At 37.2% G+C, this 22,129-nt stretch overlaps 1 protein-coding gene across 2 annotated transcripts in view; it reads right to left on the bottom strand.

Moving 5' to 3' along the window:
- Positions 1-762: 762 nt before the first annotated feature.
- gcc2 (GRIP and coiled-coil domain containing 2) overlaps positions 763-22,129 on the bottom strand; it is a 37,544-nt gene continuing 16,177 nt past the window's right edge. For both annotated transcript variants that reach the window (XM_003218737.4, XM_008107064.3), the window contains exons 8-23: positions 21,840-21,940; positions 19,978-20,076; positions 18,669-18,788; positions 17,322-17,486; positions 17,122-17,226; positions 16,478-16,640; positions 15,879-15,979; positions 15,675-15,752; positions 12,645-12,782; positions 12,180-12,295; positions 11,393-11,569; positions 10,905-11,122; positions 10,286-10,480; positions 7,936-8,075; positions 6,384-6,585; positions 763-3,260 (exon numbers count right to left, since the gene is read on the bottom strand). In XM_003218737.4, coding sequence (XP_003218785.2) covers positions 3,190-3,260; positions 6,384-6,585; positions 7,936-8,075; positions 10,286-10,480; positions 10,905-11,122; positions 11,393-11,569; positions 12,180-12,295; positions 12,645-12,782; positions 15,675-15,752; positions 15,879-15,979; positions 16,478-16,640; positions 17,122-17,226; positions 17,322-17,486; positions 18,669-18,788; positions 19,978-20,076; positions 21,840-21,940 — 2,189 coding nt within the window. In that variant the 3' untranslated portion in view covers positions 763-3,189. The remainder of the gene's footprint in view (positions 3,261-6,383; positions 6,586-7,935; positions 8,076-10,285; positions 10,481-10,904; positions 11,123-11,392; positions 11,570-12,179; positions 12,296-12,644; positions 12,783-15,674; positions 15,753-15,878; positions 15,980-16,477; positions 16,641-17,121; positions 17,227-17,321; positions 17,487-18,668; positions 18,789-19,977; positions 20,077-21,839; positions 21,941-22,129) is intronic.

The following is a 22,129-nucleotide window of genomic DNA, read 5'->3' as shown; positions in this document are numbered from 1 at the left end:
GTTGGACTCTATTATTCTATGATTCTAGGTTTTTTAAAAAAAACTTTAACCCCCCCCCCCCCCCTCTTGACTATGGCCCTGGTTGGTATGTTAGCAAAGTACACAGTAGTTTTTATGTCATCATGGGCAAAAATGCAGCCTGGAGCAGTGTCTTTCAATGTCAAGATATGAGAATAATGTGGCTTTCTGAACACATCCCACTTTACAGCCTTGATGTACCTCTGTGCAATTTCCTTTGATTCCCCAAACTCAAAACCCACTTCAAAAGACACCAATTTGGGACAGTTGAAAAGGTCCAGACAGCTGTGAAAAGGGTCTTGAACATCTCAAGTGAAGACTTCCTCCAATGTTAGGAAGAGTGGCAGAAAGGCAAAATTTGCTGTATTCGATCACAAGGAGCCTATTTTGAAGGCAATAAACTACAATTGCACATATGTTCTATTTTTTTTTTTTTTTAAAAAAAAAAAACCTTCCAAAATCATTCTCATTACTTTTGGGACGGATCATATATGGATCCATTTCTCATTGTACCAAAAACAGAGGAGAAGTGGTTGTGGAGGTCTGCTGGAGCAGACTTTCTTCGAGAATAAATGTGATTCAAAATATCTTAGCCCTCTGGGAACACACATGAAGGGAATAAAACATTTTGGGCTTTGAAAAGGTACATTCTGAAAGCAAGATAAAAATATAGACTCTTGCCTTAAACATGGAAATATGTCATAGATACCTCCTTTAGTCATCCAAAGAACACACGTTTAGACAGTCATTTTTGTATTTTTATTTTAATCTGAAAATTTCATCCCCTGTCCAGATTTCTAAACCTTTCTGTTTAGCAAAAGGTTATGTTTAGAACATGCAATTAATGTTACATCCACAAGTGTAATATTGTAATTAATATATTGAACATACAGTTGAATTTGGAGAGTAACAAAATTAAACTATATGCATAAGTTATTCACAGTTTGAAACAATAAAACAGGCTTGAAATGACTATGATAAAAAGGCAAAATATTCATCTTGTCACAGTTGCTTAACACATTGTGTACGTAGGTAAACTACATCTCATCAGTAGCCAACATTTACCTCTGAAAAAGTGAACTTTTAGAGAAAGTGCAAAGACATTTTACCTGCTGAGTTTAAACATGTAAAAGTATATGGCAGGGCATAACCCACAATATCTGATTTTTTACTATTCTGACAAGAACTTTAAAAAATTCCAGTTACATTACTTGTCGTGAGATAAGGCGACCTTTAATGACAACATGCAAAATGGCTGTGTTCTGAATAGTTACTGTAGTGCAGATGTCACTATGAGTCTGGTACATTTACAATTTGAATGCTGAAATAAATGAGATTTCCTCTACTGCCTGTGTCATCAAAGTGGCATAAATATATTTCTGATATAACAAATAAAACTGCACACTTGTTGTTACTGCTGACAAATATTTCAAAGATTTCATATCTCTAAATCATGTTATAGTTTGATGCAACAGTTGAAAGACCTAGTATAGTCTGCTATGCTTCCTTCATCTGAGAATATGAGTTCAAATTTGTGGATTACAAGACACACCAATTCGCTTGGAGAAGACTCCCACATAGCTGTAGAGTAGATCTACTCATACCTATCTTCTTTGACTATTGCCTCCTCACTTAACTCCTCTATAAACACCCTGAGTAAACACTTGTATTTTTGATTACACTGAATGAGTTTGTAAGTAGCATCAATTAATATACATTGGAATCTCTACCAGGAATTTCAAACAAGAATTTCTGACTTAGCCAACTGGCCAGCAACTTCATGCAGACCTCCCTTTACTCAATCCAATTTATATATTTGTATTAAACTAAGGAGATAATTAAACTTCTGGCATATGTGGGGAAGCAGGAGAGGGCAGAAGATATAGTTCAAACAGTTGTTAGATCCAGACTTATGTTTAGTGCAGGTACACTGAAACAAATGTAACTTACGTTTTTATGACAAATTTCAATAACTCTACCCAAGCAGTGTAAACTGTGTGATTTTGCAGATATTTCTGGACTATAAGTTCCAGTAGCTCTAGCCAGCATAGCCAATAGTGACAAATATTGGAAGCTGCAGTTCGGTATCTGGAAGTCTATATGACTGGTCTGCTGTATGAATAAATCTGGATCTACCCTATGAACTTCTGCACCTCCATTTTATATGAAGAGAAATTAAATGTTAAATCAGGGCTCAGAGATCAAGTTCATAACTGGAAGTCTAGAAGGCACTCATATTTATGATTATCATTTTATTCAAGATTTGGATTTTACAAGCTATTCTATCTTTAATATCTCTTACACTATCCTTAAGCATTATGACTAGCTTAATACACTGCCATTAAGAGGGACTTAAGTGCCACAACACAGTGCAGTTTACTAATCTTTAGAGAACCTTTTAGTATTTTGCTTTTTAAAGTTATTGAAGTAGCCTGTCCTCAGTACTCATTAACTACTGATTTAATGCACATTTTGAAGGATCTGACACAGCAATGTCCCAAACACCAGGCATTACCTTATTAGCTGGAGGAATCACTAAATACATTTGGCAACATTCCTAGTATTGAATAAATTGAAGGTACGGCAGAGAGCCAAATACTTCATTTTTTGTATTCCTCTCTTGCCTTGAGATGAACAAGCAATTCTAAAACTATGTTTCAAGGTCTCTCACTGAGTAAAATATTTATGTGATGGAATTAAAGAAGCAATGTCGGGGTGGAAAAAAACAACAAATTATTTGGTTTTACAAGCTAATCACTGAATTGCATAGCTCACTTTTTTTTGTTTCTTGAAGTGAGGCAATACCAATTTAGAGTTCCAAGGTAGTTACAAAATGTTTCTATGTGCTAACTTAAAGGCTCATTTCCAGGGGAGAGAGCTTCAAACACAGAAGAACTGTGTGCTAATCTGCTTTCTCTAATGAGCAAGAGAGTCATCTCTTGCAGGTAAGAAACCTGCATGGCTGCATCAGAGATCCTATACTTATAGAAAAATAAATATATAAATGAATCTACACCCTGACTATTCCTTGAGTCTTAAGTCAAAAACAAGATATAAAATCACCAACAGAAAAATCAACAAGAGTTACCCTTGCTACACATATATATGGTTCATTCTTTAGTGTTCCTCCCAGTGCAATTCCAGAATCTGAATGTTTGAATAACAAGAGTCTTATCGGAGTCCTGACCAGCTGTGCAAATACGATGCCCACCCAGATGGCTGTGATGTGCTCTCTTCTTCACCTTCAGAAAAGACCAAGAACACAAAGATAGTTGAAAACATGACCTGACTCAGTCCAACCAATATAACTTAAAACAGAAGTGTCAAACTTGTGGCCCTCCAGGTATTTGAGCCTTCAACTCCCAGAAACCCTAGCCTGCTTGTCCAATTGTCAGGAATTCTGGGAGTTTAAGTCCCTACAGTTGATACTGGACTAAATTTTTCACCATCTTTTACCATGGATTAACTGGTTAGGGTTGATGGGAGCTAGAGTTTGGCAACATATGGAATACTACAAGCCAGCTGTCCCAGATTTTCAGCAACTAAAGAATTTTTTACATTTAAAATCATATTCAATGCCTCCATACACATGTACTCAGTGTTAATGCACCTTGCTTCGGATGATAAAAATGGTCATGGCACAAAGGCTTAAAGCAATTGTTCTCAATCTGGGGTCCCCATATATTTTTGGCCTTCAACTCCCAGAAATCCTAACAACGGGTAAAACTGGCTGGAATTTCTGGGAGTTGTAGGCCAAAAACATCTGAGGACCCCCAGGTTGAGAACCACTGGCTCAAAGGTTTTAGGTTTCAACATTAACTTTTGAAGCAAACCTCCCCTCCACAGTGTTGTTGAAGGCTTTCATGGCTGGGATCACAGGGTTGTTGTATGTTTTCCGGGTTGTATGGCCATGTTCCAGAAGTATTTTCTCCTGACATTTCGCCCTCATCTATGGCAGGCATCCTCAGAGGTTGTGAGGTATGGAGAAACTAAGCAAGGAAGGTTTATATATATATCTGTGGAAAGTCCAGGGTGAGAGAAGAACTCTTGTCAGTTGGAGGCCAGTGTGAATGTTGTAGTTAATCACCTTAATTAGCATTGAATAGCTTCATCTCCTGGCTACTTCCTGCCTGGGGGGAACCTTTGTTCAGAGTTGTTAGCTGCTCCTGGTTGATTCATGTCTGGAACTCCTCTGTTTTCAGAGTGTTGCTTCTTATTTACTTTCTGATTTTTCAGTTTTTTAATACTGATAGCCAGATTTTGTTAATTTTCATGGTTTCCTCCTTTCTGTTGAAGTTGTCCACATGCTTGTGGATTTCAATGGCTTTGATGTGTACTCTGACATGGTAGTTGTTGGAGTGGTCGAGCATTTATGTGTTCTCAAATAATATACTGTGTCCAGGTTGGTTCATCAAGTGCTCTGCTATGACTGATTTCTCTGGTTGAGTTAGTCTGCAGTGCCTTTCATGTTCTTTGACTCGTGTTTGGGTGCTGTGTTTGATGGTCCCTATGTAGACTTGTCCACAGCTGCATGGTATACAGTAGACTCCTGCAGAGGTGAGAGGATCCCTCTTGTCCTTTGCTGACGTAGCATTTGTTGGATTTTCTTTGTAGATAGTTTGTAGGTTGTGTTTCTTCATCAGTTTGCCTATGCAGGTTCCCTTGTTGTACGGTAAGAACACCTTTCCTCTGGGTGGATCTTTGTCTTTACTCTCATGGTTTGTTTTTGGCCTCACAGCTCTTCTGATGTCCATGGTGGAGTATCCATTGGTCTGTAGAGTCCAATTTAGATGCTTTAGTTCACCTTGGAAGAGGTGAGGTTCGCAGATTCTTTGCCACGGTCTGTCAGGGCTTTGATTGTGCTTCTTTTTTGACTTGGGTGATAGTTGGAGTTTTCATAAAAACTATCTACAGACCCACAAAGAAAATCCAACAAATGCTACGGTCAGGATGCCTACCCTAGATGTGGGCGAAATGTCAGGAGAGAATACTTTTTAATATCTACATGAATCCGCTGGGCGAGGTCATCCGGGGTTTTGGAGTTCGGTGCCATCTCTACGCAGATGACACTCAACTCTACTACTCTTTTCCACCTACCTCCAAGGAAGCCCCTTGGATCCTAGACCAGTGCCTGGCCGCTGTAATGGGTTGGATGAGGGCCAACAAGCTGAAACTTAATCCTGATAAGACAGAGGTCCTCCAGGTCAGTCGTGCGACTGATCGGGGTATAGGGTGGCTACCTGTGCTTGACGGGGTCACACTCCCCCTGAAGGCACAGGTCCGCAGCTTGGGGGTCCTCCTGGACTCATCGCTGTCACTTGATGCTCAGGTGTCGGCGGTGGCCGGGAGGGCCTTTGCACAGCTAAAGCTAGTGCGCCAACTGCGACCGTACCTCGAGAAGTCTGACTTGACCATGGTGGTCCATGCTCTGGTTACCTCAAGGATGGATTACTGTAAAGCGCTCTACGTGGGGCTGCCCTTGAAGACGGTCCGGAAACTGCAGTTGGTACAACGGTCGGCAGCTAGGTTACTAACTGGAGCTGCTTACAGGGAGCGGTCAACCCCCCTGTTCAAGCAGCTCCACTGGCTGCCGATAATTTTCCGGGCCCAATTCAAGGTGCAGGTTATTACCTATAAAGCTCTAAACGGTTCGGGACCTGCCTATCTTCGTGACCGTGTCATCCCCTATGAACCCACCCGATCACTGAGATCCTCCGGGGAGGCCCTCCTCTCACTTCCACCCTCCTCACAACTGCGTTTGGTAGGGACGAGAGAGAGGGCCTTCTCGGCCGTGGCTCCCCGACTCTGGAACTCCCTCCCCAGGGAGATTAGGTTGGCTCCCTCTCTACCTTCCTTCAGGAAGCAACTGAAGACTTGGATGTTTCGGCAGGCCTTCGGAGATAGTCATTAATTAATCAGCCCCAGTGGGTTTTTAATAATTTATCCTGTTTTTATTACGGTCTTACCATTTATGTGTTTTAAATGAAATTTTTATCTTGTATTGTTGTTTATATTGATATATTGTATTATTGTTTTATCTTTTTATATTGTGATTTATTGTGTTGCTTATATTTTGTTCTTATGTTGTTTGGGCCACTGCCCCATGTAAGCCGCCCCGAGTCCCCGTGGGGAGATGGTGGCGGGATATAAATAAAGTATTATTATTATTATTATTATTATTATTATTATTATTATTATTATACTTCTGGAACATGGCCAAAGAGCCCAGAAAACATACAACAACCCTCCCCCCCATTTCTTGAAACCTATCTCTCATTTCATTCTATCTCCTCAATTCCCTTTCCCTGCAGCCACTCCCACTTATATTTCTTTGATAAGAGAAGTAGCAAAATAGCTTGATGTACCTTGAGCAATCGCAATAAGTTTTCCTTTCTCTTCAGGACTCAGCTGCAACATGGTGTCTATGACAGGAAGAAGCCTCTCTCTTTCACTGCCTGACTTTAGAAATATAAACTGTAAGAGAACATTCTTCAAATATTCCAGATTGGCAACAGACTTCTCTCGTTCTTGGTTCCTTTCTAAGCGCCTTATTTCACTTTTAAGAAGCTGAAGATGAAAAACAAAGAAACACAATTACAGCTGGATGAAAATATGCCAACAAAGTTCTTTAGACAAAAGGCCGAAGAAAACAAAACATGCAGAGTTCTGCACAAGACAAAAAATCTGCAGGAGTGAACTGAACATTGCACAATACATTGAAACAATAGAATTAGGCTAGTTCACATGACTGAAATCCATCAGAGAATACAATGTAGCATTATGAAGTAGACCTTTGAAAAAGTAATGGAAGGAAGCAATATGAACTAGGATAGTGTTACTCAAAGTGATGGTTTATGGACCACTGCCAGCCCTTGAACCAACAATTGTTGGTTTCTGGAGAACTGTCAAGGAAGTCAATGCATATAAATATGGTACCAGCCCCTGACACACTGATTAAAAAATGCCAGATCACTGAATCAGATAGCTTTAGGGAGCCTTGAATTAGGCAAATGTTCCAGAAAGTGGCTCTAATAGATAAAATATACACAATCTCATCTAACAATATCTACAAGGGGAAAGAGTAAGCAGATCTTGAAAAGGTACTTTGGCAAACTACTTCATGAACAGAATAGTGATCTATTGAGTGCTAATGTCTGGTTTGAGGTACTTTATATCAGAGTGGCAGGGCCTAAGTATTTTTGTGTTGTTTGTTTTTATTAGTAAGACACTTTAATTTCTGTGAAGTGCAGGGGTTTGACCTCTTCCTTCCCTTTCCAAGGTTTAATATTCTGCCCCTTTCTCTTTTCTGTTCATTTACATTTATTTATTTGCCTGGGCTTTGCCTGGCCTCCATTCCTTGTAAAGTGCAAAGAGCTGATTATGTGACACTGTCTTCTGCAGGAACATATGAACAAGCATACAAATGAGAACATGATGGTATTTATTTATGTGCCTTGAAGAGAAGAAAGATAATAACACATGGGAAGAAGGAATGTATTATGTTTACAAGATAACTGTAGCAAGTTTTTTGGAAGTACAGTAGAGTCTCACTTATCCAACACTCGCTTATCCAACGTTCTGGATTATCCAACACATTTTTGTAGTCAATGTTTTCAATACATCATGATATTTTGGTGCTAAATTCGTAAATACAGTAATTACTACATAGCATTACTGCGTATTGAACTACTTTTTCTGACAAATTTATTGTATAACATGTTTTGGTGCTTAATTTGTAAAATCATAACCTAATTTAATGTTTAATAGGCTTTTCCTTAATCTCTCCTTATTATCCAACATATTCGCTTATCCAACGTTCTGCCAGCCCATTTACATTGGATAAGCGAGACTCTACTATAATAGAGAGCATCTGAAACACACACATAATATAATTTTGGAAAGCACATAACTACTAACCTTTATTTGTTCCATTAGAATTACATTCGTTGCTTCTGATTCACGAAGCAATCCATTTAAATGATCAGCACTCTTTGATGTGGTATTCAATTTCTGGATCAATTGTTCTTTTGTAAGCTCTGCTTCCCATTGTGGAGGTTCTAAAATTGTTCACATAAAGGTCAAATTTAATAGAAGGATTATTTCAGAACTTAAACAAATCATACAGTTATAATATCTGTTAATCCATCACTCTTTACATTTGAAGGTTAAAATTACAGAATCAATCATGAGTCAAAATTATTTTTAAAAATTGCAGAAAAGGAAACACAGCTGAATGCTGTGTAAACAAACAAACAAACTAGTAGGAAAATTATAACTCCAATACTTAATGGAAAGAACTCAGAACAAGTTATCTGAAATGCTTAGGACCAGGTGTGTTTGGGATTTCAGATTTGCTGATTTTGGAATATTTGCACACATATGATACTACCTTGGAGATGGAACCTAAATCTAAACACACATTTCATTTATGTTTCACATACACCTTATACACATAGCCTGAACATAATTTTATACACCATATTTTTATAATTTTGTAAATGGAAAACAAACTGTGTACACTGATGCATCAGAAAGCAAAGATATCACTATCTCAGCCAACCATGGGGACAATTTTTTGTAATATTTTGGATTTTCAGATGAGGTACTTAACCTGTAAATTGCTTATCAATTAACTGATGCATAGGAGTAGGTCAGCCCTTCAGGCATTTAAAATGGAGCTTTCAGCACAGGAAAATAGGAAAGAAGGTAGGGAAGTCCCATGTATTTCGCATTTCAATTTAGTGATCAATATACAAAATATGTAAGCTATTTATAATTCTTTTTATTCTTTTTTTCATGATAGTTCTAGTTGGTATTGTTGTCTCAATTTAACTTTTACAGATGTCAAGAAACAATCTATCAGTGATTTAGGAGTTGCAGACATGAATAAAAGAATTGGCTGCTTCATTGTGCGCTGGACCTTTTGAGAACCAAGGAGAGATTTCTTAACATCTTTGCCTATTCCAGTTACTCTTCTAGCTGTTGGTCTGATAAAGAAGCCCTACCATTAGAGGGGCTAACATCTGGCCACACTGTTAACTATTTTGAAGTTAACTTCATTCTCCTCCTAGATCTTCAATGGCCCTAACATTCAGAAAGAAAATGGGGGGGGGGGGGGGCCTTGTGGCCCTTTAGATATTTTTGGACTATAGCTCATAGCATTAAATATAATAGCTATATCAACTGGAGCAGACTGGAATTGTAGCCAAAAATATTTGAAGGACCACAAGCTGCCTCACCACACCTGACATCAGAATGGTAACTTACGTAAGGAAGTCTTATCCTCTCATGGTAATTTTTTCTGAAACTTGGTATGACCCAGAGATTCAGACGGCATCCCAGCTCTATTATACATCATCAGCTCATCCTAAGAACTCTTTGAGAGCTATCTCAAGGAATATTGGACCAGGCTGTGGCGCAGCTAGTTAGTAGCCAGCTACAATAAATCATTATTAACCGAGATGTCATGAGTTCGAAGCCAGCCCGGGTCAGGGTAAGCTCCTGACTATAAATAGTCCAGTTGCTGTTGACCCATGCAGCCGAAAGACAGTTGCAGCCGTCAAACAGGAATTTAGGTACCACTTATGTGGGGAGGCTAATTTAACTAATTTATGATGCCATAAAATTTCCAGCAGTATGTGGAAAGAAGAGGAAGTTTCCATCCAGGGATTCGGTGTGGCAGTGGATGATAAGGCAGCAGCTCCCCCTGTGGCCGGAATCGAGCATATCCTCATGAAGCCAAAAACTGGAGTGTTAAATTGCCTCTATGTGTCTGTCTATATGTGGTTGTCTATATATGTCGTTTGTCCAATGGCATTGAATGTTTGCCATTATATGTGCATTGTGAGCTGCCCTGAGTCCGGGCTGAGAAGGGCAGAATATAAATACTGTAAAATAAATAAACAAATAAATAAAAAATTTGTGCCTTATCACACTAGAGCTTAAAGAGTATGCATCCTATCTGAAATCCTGTGGCTGCCTCCTGCGGAATTCTGAGATTTGTAGTTTAGTGAGACCTCTTTGGCTGAGCATTTTAAAGGCCCCTCCTCTAAACTACAAGCCCCCAAAATTCTGCAGGAATAAGTCAGCCACAGGATTTCAGATGGGATATTTACTCTTTGCCTACTCTTTCAGCTCTAGTGTGATACTGGCCTTGAAAAGTACACACAAAAAACCACAGGAGGTATCAAACTGAAACCCTAACCATCAGGCAGTGCCAGGCAAAAACCACAACTACACACATACCCATATGAGAAACATTCCTTACCAAATTTTGTTTCTGGGGTATTAAGCAGCTGTTCTAAGGATGGTATATGGGTACTGGCAGAAGATACAGATTCTGTGTCAGTCATTTCCATTCCTTCACCCTCCTCCCTAGTGACAGTGTGGACGTCAAGAAGAGGAAGGTCAGCACTCTTTCGTTCTCGCAAACTCTTTGCTGGTATGCTGGAAGCAGCAGGGCCTGAAAGGCAAACCACTAGTAAATAACTCCATTATACGAAAAGAGAATCACTGTATAAGAATTATACAAGGAAAGTTCACAAGTCCATAAAATATGAAATAATTCCCTAATTTAGTGATGAGTTCATAATTTATCTGAGAAGAAGTTAGGTACAAAAGCCAATTATGCAGGTAATTATGGGAGAACATTCCTACCCTCCTTCAGTGCTCCATGCCATCTGAAAATTAACACAGGAGGGTTCCCCAGTCCTCCTCCAGGTTGCATTGGCTTCAGCTGTTCTGTCACCATTGAATACTACCTAAGACCTTAAATGTGTGTGTTTAAAATAAACGGAGTCTTAAGCAGAGCTGAGAAAAGTGAGAACAGTTGCCAAGTGGCCTAAGCTGAATATTACCTCTTCAATAAACAACGGAGAGTAGCTTACTTTTTGTGCTTGGCTCACTTTTGAGTTGAAAGAGTTGGGCTTCTACTTTGGTCAGCTGCTGTTGTAATGTCTCCACTGTCTTCCGGTGGTCTTCTTGTAGATGTCTGACTTGGTCACGGAAGCTGTTCCTAAGAGTTTCATTTTGGGCTGTCAGCTGGCTCACAATCTGCCCATGTTCTGACTTCATCACCATGTTTTCGGACTGGATTGTGCAGAGCCTAAAATAATCCCCCCACAGCCCAGGTTTCCACATTAGAAAACAAAAAAAAATCAGTACTATGACAAATCAAGAGACTATGGAGGCAGAAACCTTTAAAATTACAGCTGTCAGCCTGGGAAGATTTCAAGAATGTACTGGAAAATCTGCAGTACCCATGACATGGTAACTCTGACCCTTAAATATTAAACAACCCATTCACATGCAGAATTTGAAGGTCAAATGTCAATTAGAAGAACAATAGTATGATTTGCACAGCACAGGAACATACTTTTCACGGAGCTCTGCTTCTTTTGCCACCGTTTCCTGAAGAATTTTGTTGTGCCTTTCCAGCAGGGTGTCATGTTCAGACTGTAGCGCTTGCAGCTCGGTTAAGTTAATTTGTAGGTTATGCTGAGTGTCTTGCAATTTGATCTTCAATTGGTCTATTACCTTTTCCATGTGTTCTCTAAAAGAAGGAAACCCCAGAAGGCACTGAATCTTTCAGTGTAAAGTTAATAGGCGACTAAAACACACTGTTCTGTATTTCATCAGATGTGCCACTGAATGGTAAATATATATATATATATATATAAGAGAACTATAGACTATAAAAAGTGGATCTGTCAATATTGTATTAGTGAAAAGTACATGGGTGGGAATGATGTGTTTCTCCAAATGGTATTGGATTGCAATTCACAGAAGCCCTACACAGCATGGCCAATGATGATGAATGTTCAAAGTAGTAAACAGTATGCATTATTCCTATCCCACTCTAAATCATAGTTAAAGGTGAGTGTCAGATGTCATGCTGAACAGAAAACAGACAAAAGCTTCTGATTCTACAGTGTATACACAGGAAGTCGAAAGAAAAGCAGGTAATTATGCATTACGTTCAAACCAAGCCAACAATGACATCTAGGATAACAATGGTGCTCTACTTTGCACATTACTTAGGTACACCTTGGCTTCACTAAGCCAGGACCTTCAGGCAACATGAACAATGCAGCCTTGATTTTCCCAATGTAATTTTCATTCAAAAAGGCACTGACCAAGATAACCAACAACACAATGCTTACCTTTCTTGCTTTGTCACATCAGTCTCAGAGTGGGAACTTTTGTTCTTCTGTTTCAAAACGTTATGTACACGGACTTTGTAGCTCTCAAATTCAGATGTAACAGCAGCATGTTCTGCCTGCAATGACACAGCAGGGCAGAAGGAAGAAGAGGTGAATTAACTGACATAATTATCATCATAGACATAGGGGATGACCTCTCTGTAAAGAAACTGAGGCAGTAATGCTGAACACAGGTTAGATGTAGGCATTTTTCTTCTTGATATACATCCCTCCTTTCAGACGTATTCTAGCAAGTAGTAGGGACTGGCTTGAGAGGTACACAACTTCAGGTGTGTAAAAATTACCCATGGATCAAATGTTTTGAGTGATAGGGAGAATTTCCCAATTTTAGTTGCAATTATAACTAAGTAGATGTAGAGTTCTTACAACAATTGGTCTACTGTTTGCAAAAAAACCCCAGAAAACCTTTGCTGTACTGCACTCTTCTTGGAAAGCTGCCAATTTCTGCTGGTAAGTATTCAGTACTCGCTGGTGTTGATCTAGCGAAGTCCGCAGATGATCTTGAATTCTGTGTTTTTCTGAAGTAATCTCAGCCAACTGAATCTACAAAAGAAAGATTATTTGAATATGTTTACAATTAGTAGTGGAGTAGTACTTCTCAGGGAAAGAAGAGTAACTTCAGCTGTTCCTTCACATTTGTGGGGAACAGGGGCCGAAGACCACCAGAAAAGTGGAAAGACCACAAGTATTTTCTCTCCCCAAATCATACTTAACATATAAATAAAGTACTGGGGTGTAATTATCTTTTTACGCCAAAGATTTGGAGAAAATTCTACTATTGCTATAAACAGTGTTATTAAGGTAGAAGGGTGGTTATATAGGAATATTTCAAAGGAAAAAGTACCATATATACTCAAGTATAAGCCAAATTTTTCAGCCTTTTTAGGGCTGAAAAATCCTTCCTCGGCTTATACTCGAATGGGGTTCCTGGTTGGCTTATATTTGGGTTGGCTTATACTCGAATATATAGGTAATCAGAGTTGGACAGTCTAAATCTTATTAAAATGTTATTATCTTAAATTACAGTTTTACGTAAACATTCAAAAACATTTAACTTTCTGATACCTCAATTAATGTAATTTTATTGGTATCTATTTTTATTTTTGAAATTTACCAGTAGCTGCTGCATTTTCCACCCTCATCTTATACTCGAGTCAATACGTTTTCTCAGTTTTTTGTGGTAAAATTAGGTGTCTCAGCTTATATTCGGATCGGCTTATACTAGAATATATACGGTAAATTGAAACATGAAATCCAACAGCCAGAGAGTGTGAGACTTATAGATTTATTTTTGTTATTCTATGCATAAAATTGTGTGGGACAGTAGTGGTTAGAACGACTATGTCATATTGAGTTTGTTAGTTACTTGGGTTTGTGTTTTATATTTAAAAAATGTCCGTGGTATTTTTGTAAGAAGGATATGGTCCTTTTGTTTTGTGAAATTTATCTTTCTGTATATGTCTTTGTTTGACTGTTATGTTTGTTTCATTGAATTATTATGTTTATTTCATTGAATAATTTATTATAAAAAAGCAAGATCAAATGTACAGTGTACAATACATATGAAGCTGTGGTGGGAAGCATAAAAGCTGCCAGCTACTGCTTTTGAGGTGGCAGGCTTTCTTTGCAAGACAGAAATGGCAGCTGATGGTATGTGCCACTTCCTCCACTGCTACCCTATGCCATTTTTTATAAAAAATTATAAGCGTTGTTTCAAGTCTGCAGTAGCTTTCAGTCTTGTGAAACTTACAGAGAGATTGGATAGACAAGATGAGATTTATAACTCCCTATTAAAAAGGAGCAGTAACAGAGGCGGCAGGAAACAATCCTTGAATAATTGAATCTAATGAAGTAAAATCTGTTAATGTAGACAGAACAACTATACTACACTATTTCACCTCAATTTCCTCAAGACAATAATATGGCTGTGACAAAAATCTACAATTACGTGAAGTTGAAAAGGCAATTGAGCACTTGGCACAAGGTGCTGAATTTAAGGGAGCAGCTACTATGTATCAGCGGCAACTCAATATAAGATCGTAACTGCAAAGGTGCAGAAAAGGAAACTAAGTAGTCGTTGGCAGTGTCTCATCCAAGTACTAACCAGCGTTGATCCTGTTTCTTCCATGATCAGACAGAATCTGGACTTTAGGATATGCAACTGGAATTCACAGCAAACACCCTATATATATATATATATATATATATATATATATATATATATATGTGTGTGTGTGTGTGTGTGTGTTTGTGTGTGTGTGTGTAGACACACACACACACACACACACACACACACACATATATATATATATATAAAATACACACAGAATAACTTCATACATAACACAGAACGTTTCCCCCTGTACTCTTGTAGGAAGCACAACAGTAGTGAAATGACCAAGTTGTAATGAATGGGGATTCTAGTTCTTTATGGGAATTCTGTTTTCAATGTGATTTTATTTTCACATAATTGACTATATTAGGGATAATCCAGTGAATCAAAGGAATGCACACTGAAGTTCATATACCGTGTTTCCCCGAAAATAAGACAGTGTCTTATATTAATTTTTGCTCCCAAAGATGTGCTAGGTCTTATTTTCAGGGGATGTCTTATTTTTCCATGAAGAAGAATTCACATTTATTGTTGAACAAAAAAAATTGAACATTTATTATGTACTGTACAGTAGTTATCATCACGAACCAGCATAACCAGACAAACTGTGAATCCTATCAAAAATTTCTTGTTACTACCATTATTTCTATGTACAACAATCTACAGTATGTACATTTACTGATCCTGCATGCTCTGGTGTTCTGTTCGGTGGGCATGCTTCCAAACAAAAACTTTGCTAGGTCTTACTTTTGGTTTTATATTTAGTAATTCAGCAAAACCACTACTAGGTCTTATTTTCTGGGGATGTCTTATTTTAGGGGAAACAGGGTAAAACCCAAAGCATCTACTTAATTTATTCCAACAAAAATCAACAGGACTTAATAAATTAGTTTGATATGTCTTCACAATTTTAGCAGTGGTTACAGATCTGTGTTCTATACATGTTTGGTTACCTTGTTTTCTAGACCTGGAGCTTCAATTTCTTTCATCACAATAAAACCAACTTATATTCTATGCAATATTTACGGCAAAGGAATATATGGATGGAATAAGACACATTGTTCACCATTATCAACAAAATTAAAAGTTAGCTGAGAAAGGATTCATAAAAAATTGTTACAATGACACACAGATCTCACAACCTCACAACCTCTGAGGATGCCTGCCATAGATGTGGGCGAAACGTCAGGAGAGAATGCTTCTGGAACATGGCCACACAGCCCGAAAGACATACAACAACCCAATAATATGTACCTTAAGCTACACTCTGCCAAATATAATTATGTTTTTCCCACTAAACCAAAAAGAAAATATTGCCTTGCCTTATAAACTTCCACTTGCTGCTGACTTGCTTCCAATTCTCCCTTTAACGATGCTTGAAGTCTGAGAAGTTCATTTTCCTAAAACAAAAGAGCTATCTTGAATAATTTATCAAAATACCATAGGAGACAACAATGTAACTACACTATTATTACTCTACCCAAACAATGAAAAACAATGCAAATAGTAAAAGCTCCAAAACTTACTGCTTGCTTTGAATCTGACAACTCTTTTTTTGTCTTCACCAGAAGCTGCTTGATTTTGGAATTCTTTTCCTCATATACTTGTACAGTACTCTGAAATGACTCTATATAAAAAAAGTGATATGAATAACTTAGGTACTGAGTTAGAAATAGGAATGTTATGAAACATTTCCAAAATATTTTTATTTTTTTCAGTCTGCAAGTTGAGTAAAGGACACAAATAATTAAGTTGAAATTAAGACAGAAAGTTACAACAATTAATTTTCATTTTATGTTTTTTTTTATCTGATAAAAACATGTTCCAAATTCAGTGGAAAACCTGGAAAAATACTTTTTTCATATTCTTAAACCAGGGATTTGAACATAAATAGGACCAAGAATTTCTCCACAAGGCATTTGGATAATTTATTAAATATCCAATAAGCTTTTTTAAAAAAATTGGAACAAAATTCCCACTGATGGTATGGCTTGAGACTTCATTTTAACAGTAAACTAGTTTATACAGTTTGTTTCTACTTTGTGGGATACATATTAAGTTGTCTTGCTATAGTGAAATATATACCAAACCATCTTTAGACACAAAGAGATGATATCTCACTCACTGATTTCTTCCTGTAGAGTTTCTTGCTTCTGTTTTTGGATTTTAATCTCTTGCTCGAGGTCTTCAATTCTGCTGCTTTTGTCAGTAATTTTCTGATTAAGTTCTTTTACAAAACGTTCATAGTCAGCTATTTCCATGTCCATCAATGTACTTTTCTGGGCATCCTGTACATTATAAAATTCAACATAACCTTTTCATACAATATATACAACTAGCAAATAATCTAGTAAACCTAAAACTACTGTTTTGGAATTACCAAGCAATATTGATGTTTTATCTCAATTGAACATTCTTTGTATTGTCCTGGTAAATGATATGGGTCTTTATTTGGCACAAAAACAAATAAATCCAGAAATTTAATCAAATGAGGACTCATACAGTTGACCCTCTGTAATTACAAATTTTGTACCTATAGATTCAACCATCCCTGCCTGGAAAATATTTTTTAAAAATCCAAAAATCAAATGTTGATTTTGCCATTTTATATAAGGGGCACCATTTTACTGCCCCGTTGTTTTTAATAGGACTTGAGGATCAATGTATTTTGGCATCCATGGTCTTCAAATCAAACCCAGCAGATAGCAAGGGACCACTGTATAGAAACCAAAACACGAAAGCAGAGAAGTAATGAAGTCTTCACTATACCTTCTTTGCCATTTCCAGCTCTTCTAACACTTTTTGAAGATGCTTCTTTTCTTTTTGGAGTTGTAGTTGGAGTTCTTCAACTTCTTTTGCAGCATTAGCATGGTCCTGAACAAAACAGTTTTAAGTATTCTTCATTTAGGAAAAAAAATCCTCACCTATATTATTTTATTAATTTTTGCTTTCATAAAAAATCTGGTTACCTTTATTTTTTGTTCTTTTAGAAGTTTTTCAGCTTCAAGTTCTTTATCAACTTTTGCTTTGGCTTTCTGTGTTTCTAACAGCTGGCTTTCTAATAGTTTGGTGTTCGTCTGTAGTGTCTCGATACGAGTCAAGAGATCTTCATTAGCAGAACGATACTGGTCTTGCTAAAATGATAGTCGCAAACATATAGACATATATAATTAAGATAGGAAAGTGTCATTTTGCATATTGGAGTTGCTGCCTAGATATCATTTGCAAAATGCCTCTGGCTTTTACAATTTTTTCTGTCAATGATAAATTTCTCTTGAGATTATATGCAGACTTATTAAGCTACAATTGGGGGTGGGTAGAGCCAGAGCTAAAAGTGAGTGAGGTACTGATCTTTTGGCCACCATTTATAAATATACTATGATTCTGGGACACATATCCAAGAAAACATGTCCTTCAGGTGATTCTATGGTATTTTTCTGCAAGAAGTTATCTGGAGGACCTCCTAGCAAGAGACAACAATTTTTAGGCTTTAATATTTCGCCACTATACTCGGAGAGGAAATGGTTCCTTTTTAAGTACTGTACCTTTTCCCCTTCAAGTACAGTACTTACATTTACCCATGGGTAAGTCAACCCAGTTTTTTTGGAATTAACTTTTTGACTATAATTTCTAGACATATATGTGGGTATCCGATTTCCAGAAATGAAGAATCCCATGAATTACACATTATAGGAAATTTTATAAACATCTAATCAGTAGCAGTTGTTTTCCTCCAAAATGTGAGCTCATGAGAGAAGCTGGAAATGTTAGGTTATTCCACTAGAAGTTGAGAAATCCCACAGGCAGCACTGTGACTATCCATGCTGGTTGGTTCCAAAAAGGTAGCCTTCACCAAGCTCTGGATAACACAATTCTCCCCCAATATAAGCATGTGTTGGCTTCGACGCGGTCTGAATTACGGCTCTTGTATAACGTCTGGTGGATAAATGGCATAAGCACTTTGCATTGTTTTAAACTTTGTATATTGTATTTTATGACTATTTTATGACTGTTTTAACTGTTTTAATCATTTTAGTTTATTGTATATCAGTGTAACGGCATCAATTGCCACTTGTAAGCCGCCCTGAGTCCCCTTGGGTGAGAAGGGCGGGGTATAAATAATTGGAATAAATAAATAAATAAATAAATATCTGTCTTGCACCAACTTCACCCATGAAAGCCTCTCCCTATCAGTGACTAAGTAGAAAGGCACAGAAAGGCAGTATCTCTCAACAACAAAAGAGGAACACTATTGCCCTTATGCCCTGCAGTAAGATCTTCAGAAGTCCATTTAATATACTTTAAATAAGCAGTACCTGCTGAGTTGAATTCTCCAGCTGTTTTGTAAGGTCATCAATTTGCCATTCATAATTTCGAATTCGCTCTTTTTCAAAATCCAGCTGTTCAGCTTGTTTGTCAAACTCTAGTAAAAGATTCTGGGAACAGAGAGAAATCCTCTTCAAATTACAGAAAACCCACAGATGCATACCATTAATTGTGCACATCAGTTATGAAGTATAGACTGTACTGCATTTCTTCAATTGTAGGATGCCATTGTTTCTAAGATGCACACTAATTTCAGCATCACCAACAAATAATAGCTTTATTTATATATTTAAAAAATCACCTGCGATTCTAAGACACACCCCATTTTTGGAGATGTTATATGCGAAAAAATGTGTCATAGAATAAAAGAAAAACAGTATCTATTTTTGTTTGTTACAAACACAAGATCTACGTTACACAAAACATACCTATTTCTTCCCAGAAAATTAAATGATTTTCTTTTAAATTCTTTTGAAAAGCCTGCATCAATTCATTTGATGTCAACTGTATTATTGTACTGTATATGAGAATACCTACAGTGATTACATGAATGTGAGCAAGCAGACATTTTCCTTGTGCAATGGAGTATTTATTTTCTTTCTCACTGGAGCAGCAACAGCTACTTCTCATCTTTCAAGTATTAATATATCACATAGAGCTGTTTGCAACTATTTAAATATACCAAGTTGCATTCTAACAATGCTGTTTTTAAAAATGTTGCTGCTAAGATATAAGGGATAGAAGCACGTGGAGACATTTCTGTTAACTCATCACAGGATAAGTGCAATTGTTGCAGGAATCCTGCAGTAGCTAACTAAGCTATACTTGGCTCTTTGTGCTTCCCTTCTGCTTTCTCCAATTGTTTTAGTGAGAAAAGGACTTGGGGATAGAAGGTCAGTTAATTTTGCAATTGCCTTACTGAAACACACGAATAGAAACAACCTGGAGCTTTGCGTGACATTTCTGTGAACTAAATGCAATTCTCAAGGAGATTAGAACAATTTAAGAGACACAAAGGACAATAATCCAAGTGGCAGAGAAGCAGAATACCTGTTTGTGAGGGGAGTGGGGAAGAAACAACCTACTTCAACAACAGTTATCATTCTTATACCTACCACATTTTTTTTGGCAAAGCACAATCCACAGCAAGACAACCTCCCCCATATAATTCCATAGAAAATTTGAAAATAGATACAAACAATCCCAATGAGTGCTGACATTCCACTTTCTTTCATGCATTTGATCAAGTATTTCAAAAATCTGAAGCATTCAGGAATGAAAAAAGCACATGTATTTCACCTTATAGCTCTCAGCTCCTTGAATAATGTCCCCCATTGAGTTAGATAGTTGCTCTTTCTCCAGCTGTGACATTGTCCGTTCTTCTTTCAATGCCTGCACCTAAGTGCATAGAGAGGTATAAGGCTGCTAATGACAACGGCTGAATCAAAAATAGTACTCCATTAACTTAGGGGATATTTTATGAGTTCCCTCTTTTTTCATAACTTCATTCTACTGTTCCACAGATTTTTCCAACACTCCCGTGCAAATGTGCACAGACTGCAGGGGAATTTGAACCTAAGACCACTCCTTTCCATGATACACTTCACTCATAAAACTTTAAATCGAATGCTTTAAAAATATTTACATCTCAATACTGTATATTTAAACAACCTATGACTGGTCATAACTTTTCCAAGATAAAAACACATATGCACAAGTGCTATGACACTATCATCTCTACTAAAATGTATTTTGAATCACAGGTACTGGAATAATCTGAAGACTTTCCTAAAATAATTTTATGATTACAAAGTAGTCCATGTGGGTGTCAGTCTATGTCATCTTCATTTCTGACTGCACTACACAGTAATAATAAATAAATAAATAAATAAATAAATAAATAAACTTTATTTGTATTCTGCCCTACCTCCTCAAGGGAACTCAGGGCAGATTGCAGCATACAACAGCAAACACTCATTGCCTCCATAAAACATACAGATACTAACATAAAATCCCAGAAAAACCCCAGATATAAAAATCACATTAAGACCTAACATCAAATTGAAGGCTAACATCAGTAAATTAAACCTAATGTCAAACTACATGCATCACTAAGACAGAGTACACTTAATGGTTACAGGAAAGAATTATCTCTAAAATCTCTAGAAGCCTAGTTGTGTAAGCCTTTATAACTACAGTAGAGTCTCACTTATCCAACATTGTTTAATTTTTTTTATTTCTTTTTGATACATCATAACAATTAACTATTTTTGCCATACATATCTTATTTCAGTATACATTGTTCCAAAGGTAACTATTTCTTAAATGACACTTTAAACAGTCCTTAGAAATGTATCACCCTCCACTCCCACACTCCCCCCATACCCCCCCCCCCCAATGTTATCCAACGTTCTGGATTATCCAACGCATTTTTGTAGTCAATGTTTTCAATACATCGTGATAAATTTGTAAATACAGTAATTACTACATAGATTGCTGCGTATTGAACTACATTTTCTGTCAAATTTGTTGTATAACATGATGTTTGGGTGCTTAATTTGTAAAATCATAACCTAATTTGATGTTTAATAGGCTTTTCCTTAATCCCTCCTTATTATCCATTATATTCGCTTATCCAACATTCTGCTGGCCCGTTTATGTTGGATAAGTGAGACTCTACTGTATCTCCTTTTTCAGTTGTCCCAAGACTGTAAAGGAAGCCAGTGTAAATAGGAGAAAAATGCTGTGTGAAGTAAGGCGCTCTCAATGAACAGCAGAGATTGAAATATTTTAAATATTGCTGAACAATTTGTCTTGATTTTAAGATGTGTCTTTCACCGATTTCACAGGGTTCTTATACAAAAGGATAAAGCCTTGTAATGCAGCTCTGTAAAACCAAAAAGCTAGGGCCAAATGAGGAAACTGTACTAAGGATCACCACTATCCAGGTCTCCATACAACCTAATCCTGGGATACTGGTTAAGCTTTGGATGTAACAAAACAAAACCCCATAGAAATGTAAGAGACAAAACTCTCATAAGACACTCTCCTACCCTGCTGGGGACAAAATAGGATACTTCCAAACACCCCAAAATCTAACAGATCTATGCAGTCAGCTTATTAGTATCTCATCGCGAATGATAGAGGGTGGTTTAAATTACCTCTTTCCTGCTAGATTCCAATTCTTTCCTTAACTTCAGAGCAACTGCTTTAATTTTATTTATTTTTTCTTCCTTTTCTTTCAGCTGCTTTTCCAAATGATCTACAACAACAAACAAAATCCACTTTAAAATGTTATGGCACATTATTTCTGACAGAAAAAAAATCACTTTATTAGTTTGACTACTGTGAATGTGTACTTCTTTCTCAGGGTACAGGGACAGTCAAGAGTCTGGTGGGCCCCTAATAAGCTGATAAACAAAGCCTGAGAAAAGTTCTGACAGTAAACAAA

The sequence above is a fragment of the Anolis carolinensis genome, chromosome 3 (assembly GCF_035594765.1).
Source record: "Anolis carolinensis isolate JA03-04 chromosome 3, rAnoCar3.1.pri, whole genome shotgun sequence".
Classification (NCBI taxonomy): Eukaryota; Metazoa; Chordata; class Lepidosauria; order Squamata; family Dactyloidae; genus Anolis; species Anolis carolinensis.
Note: the sequence above shows the minus strand (reverse complement) of the source record. Positions and strands in the feature narration are given on the sequence as shown.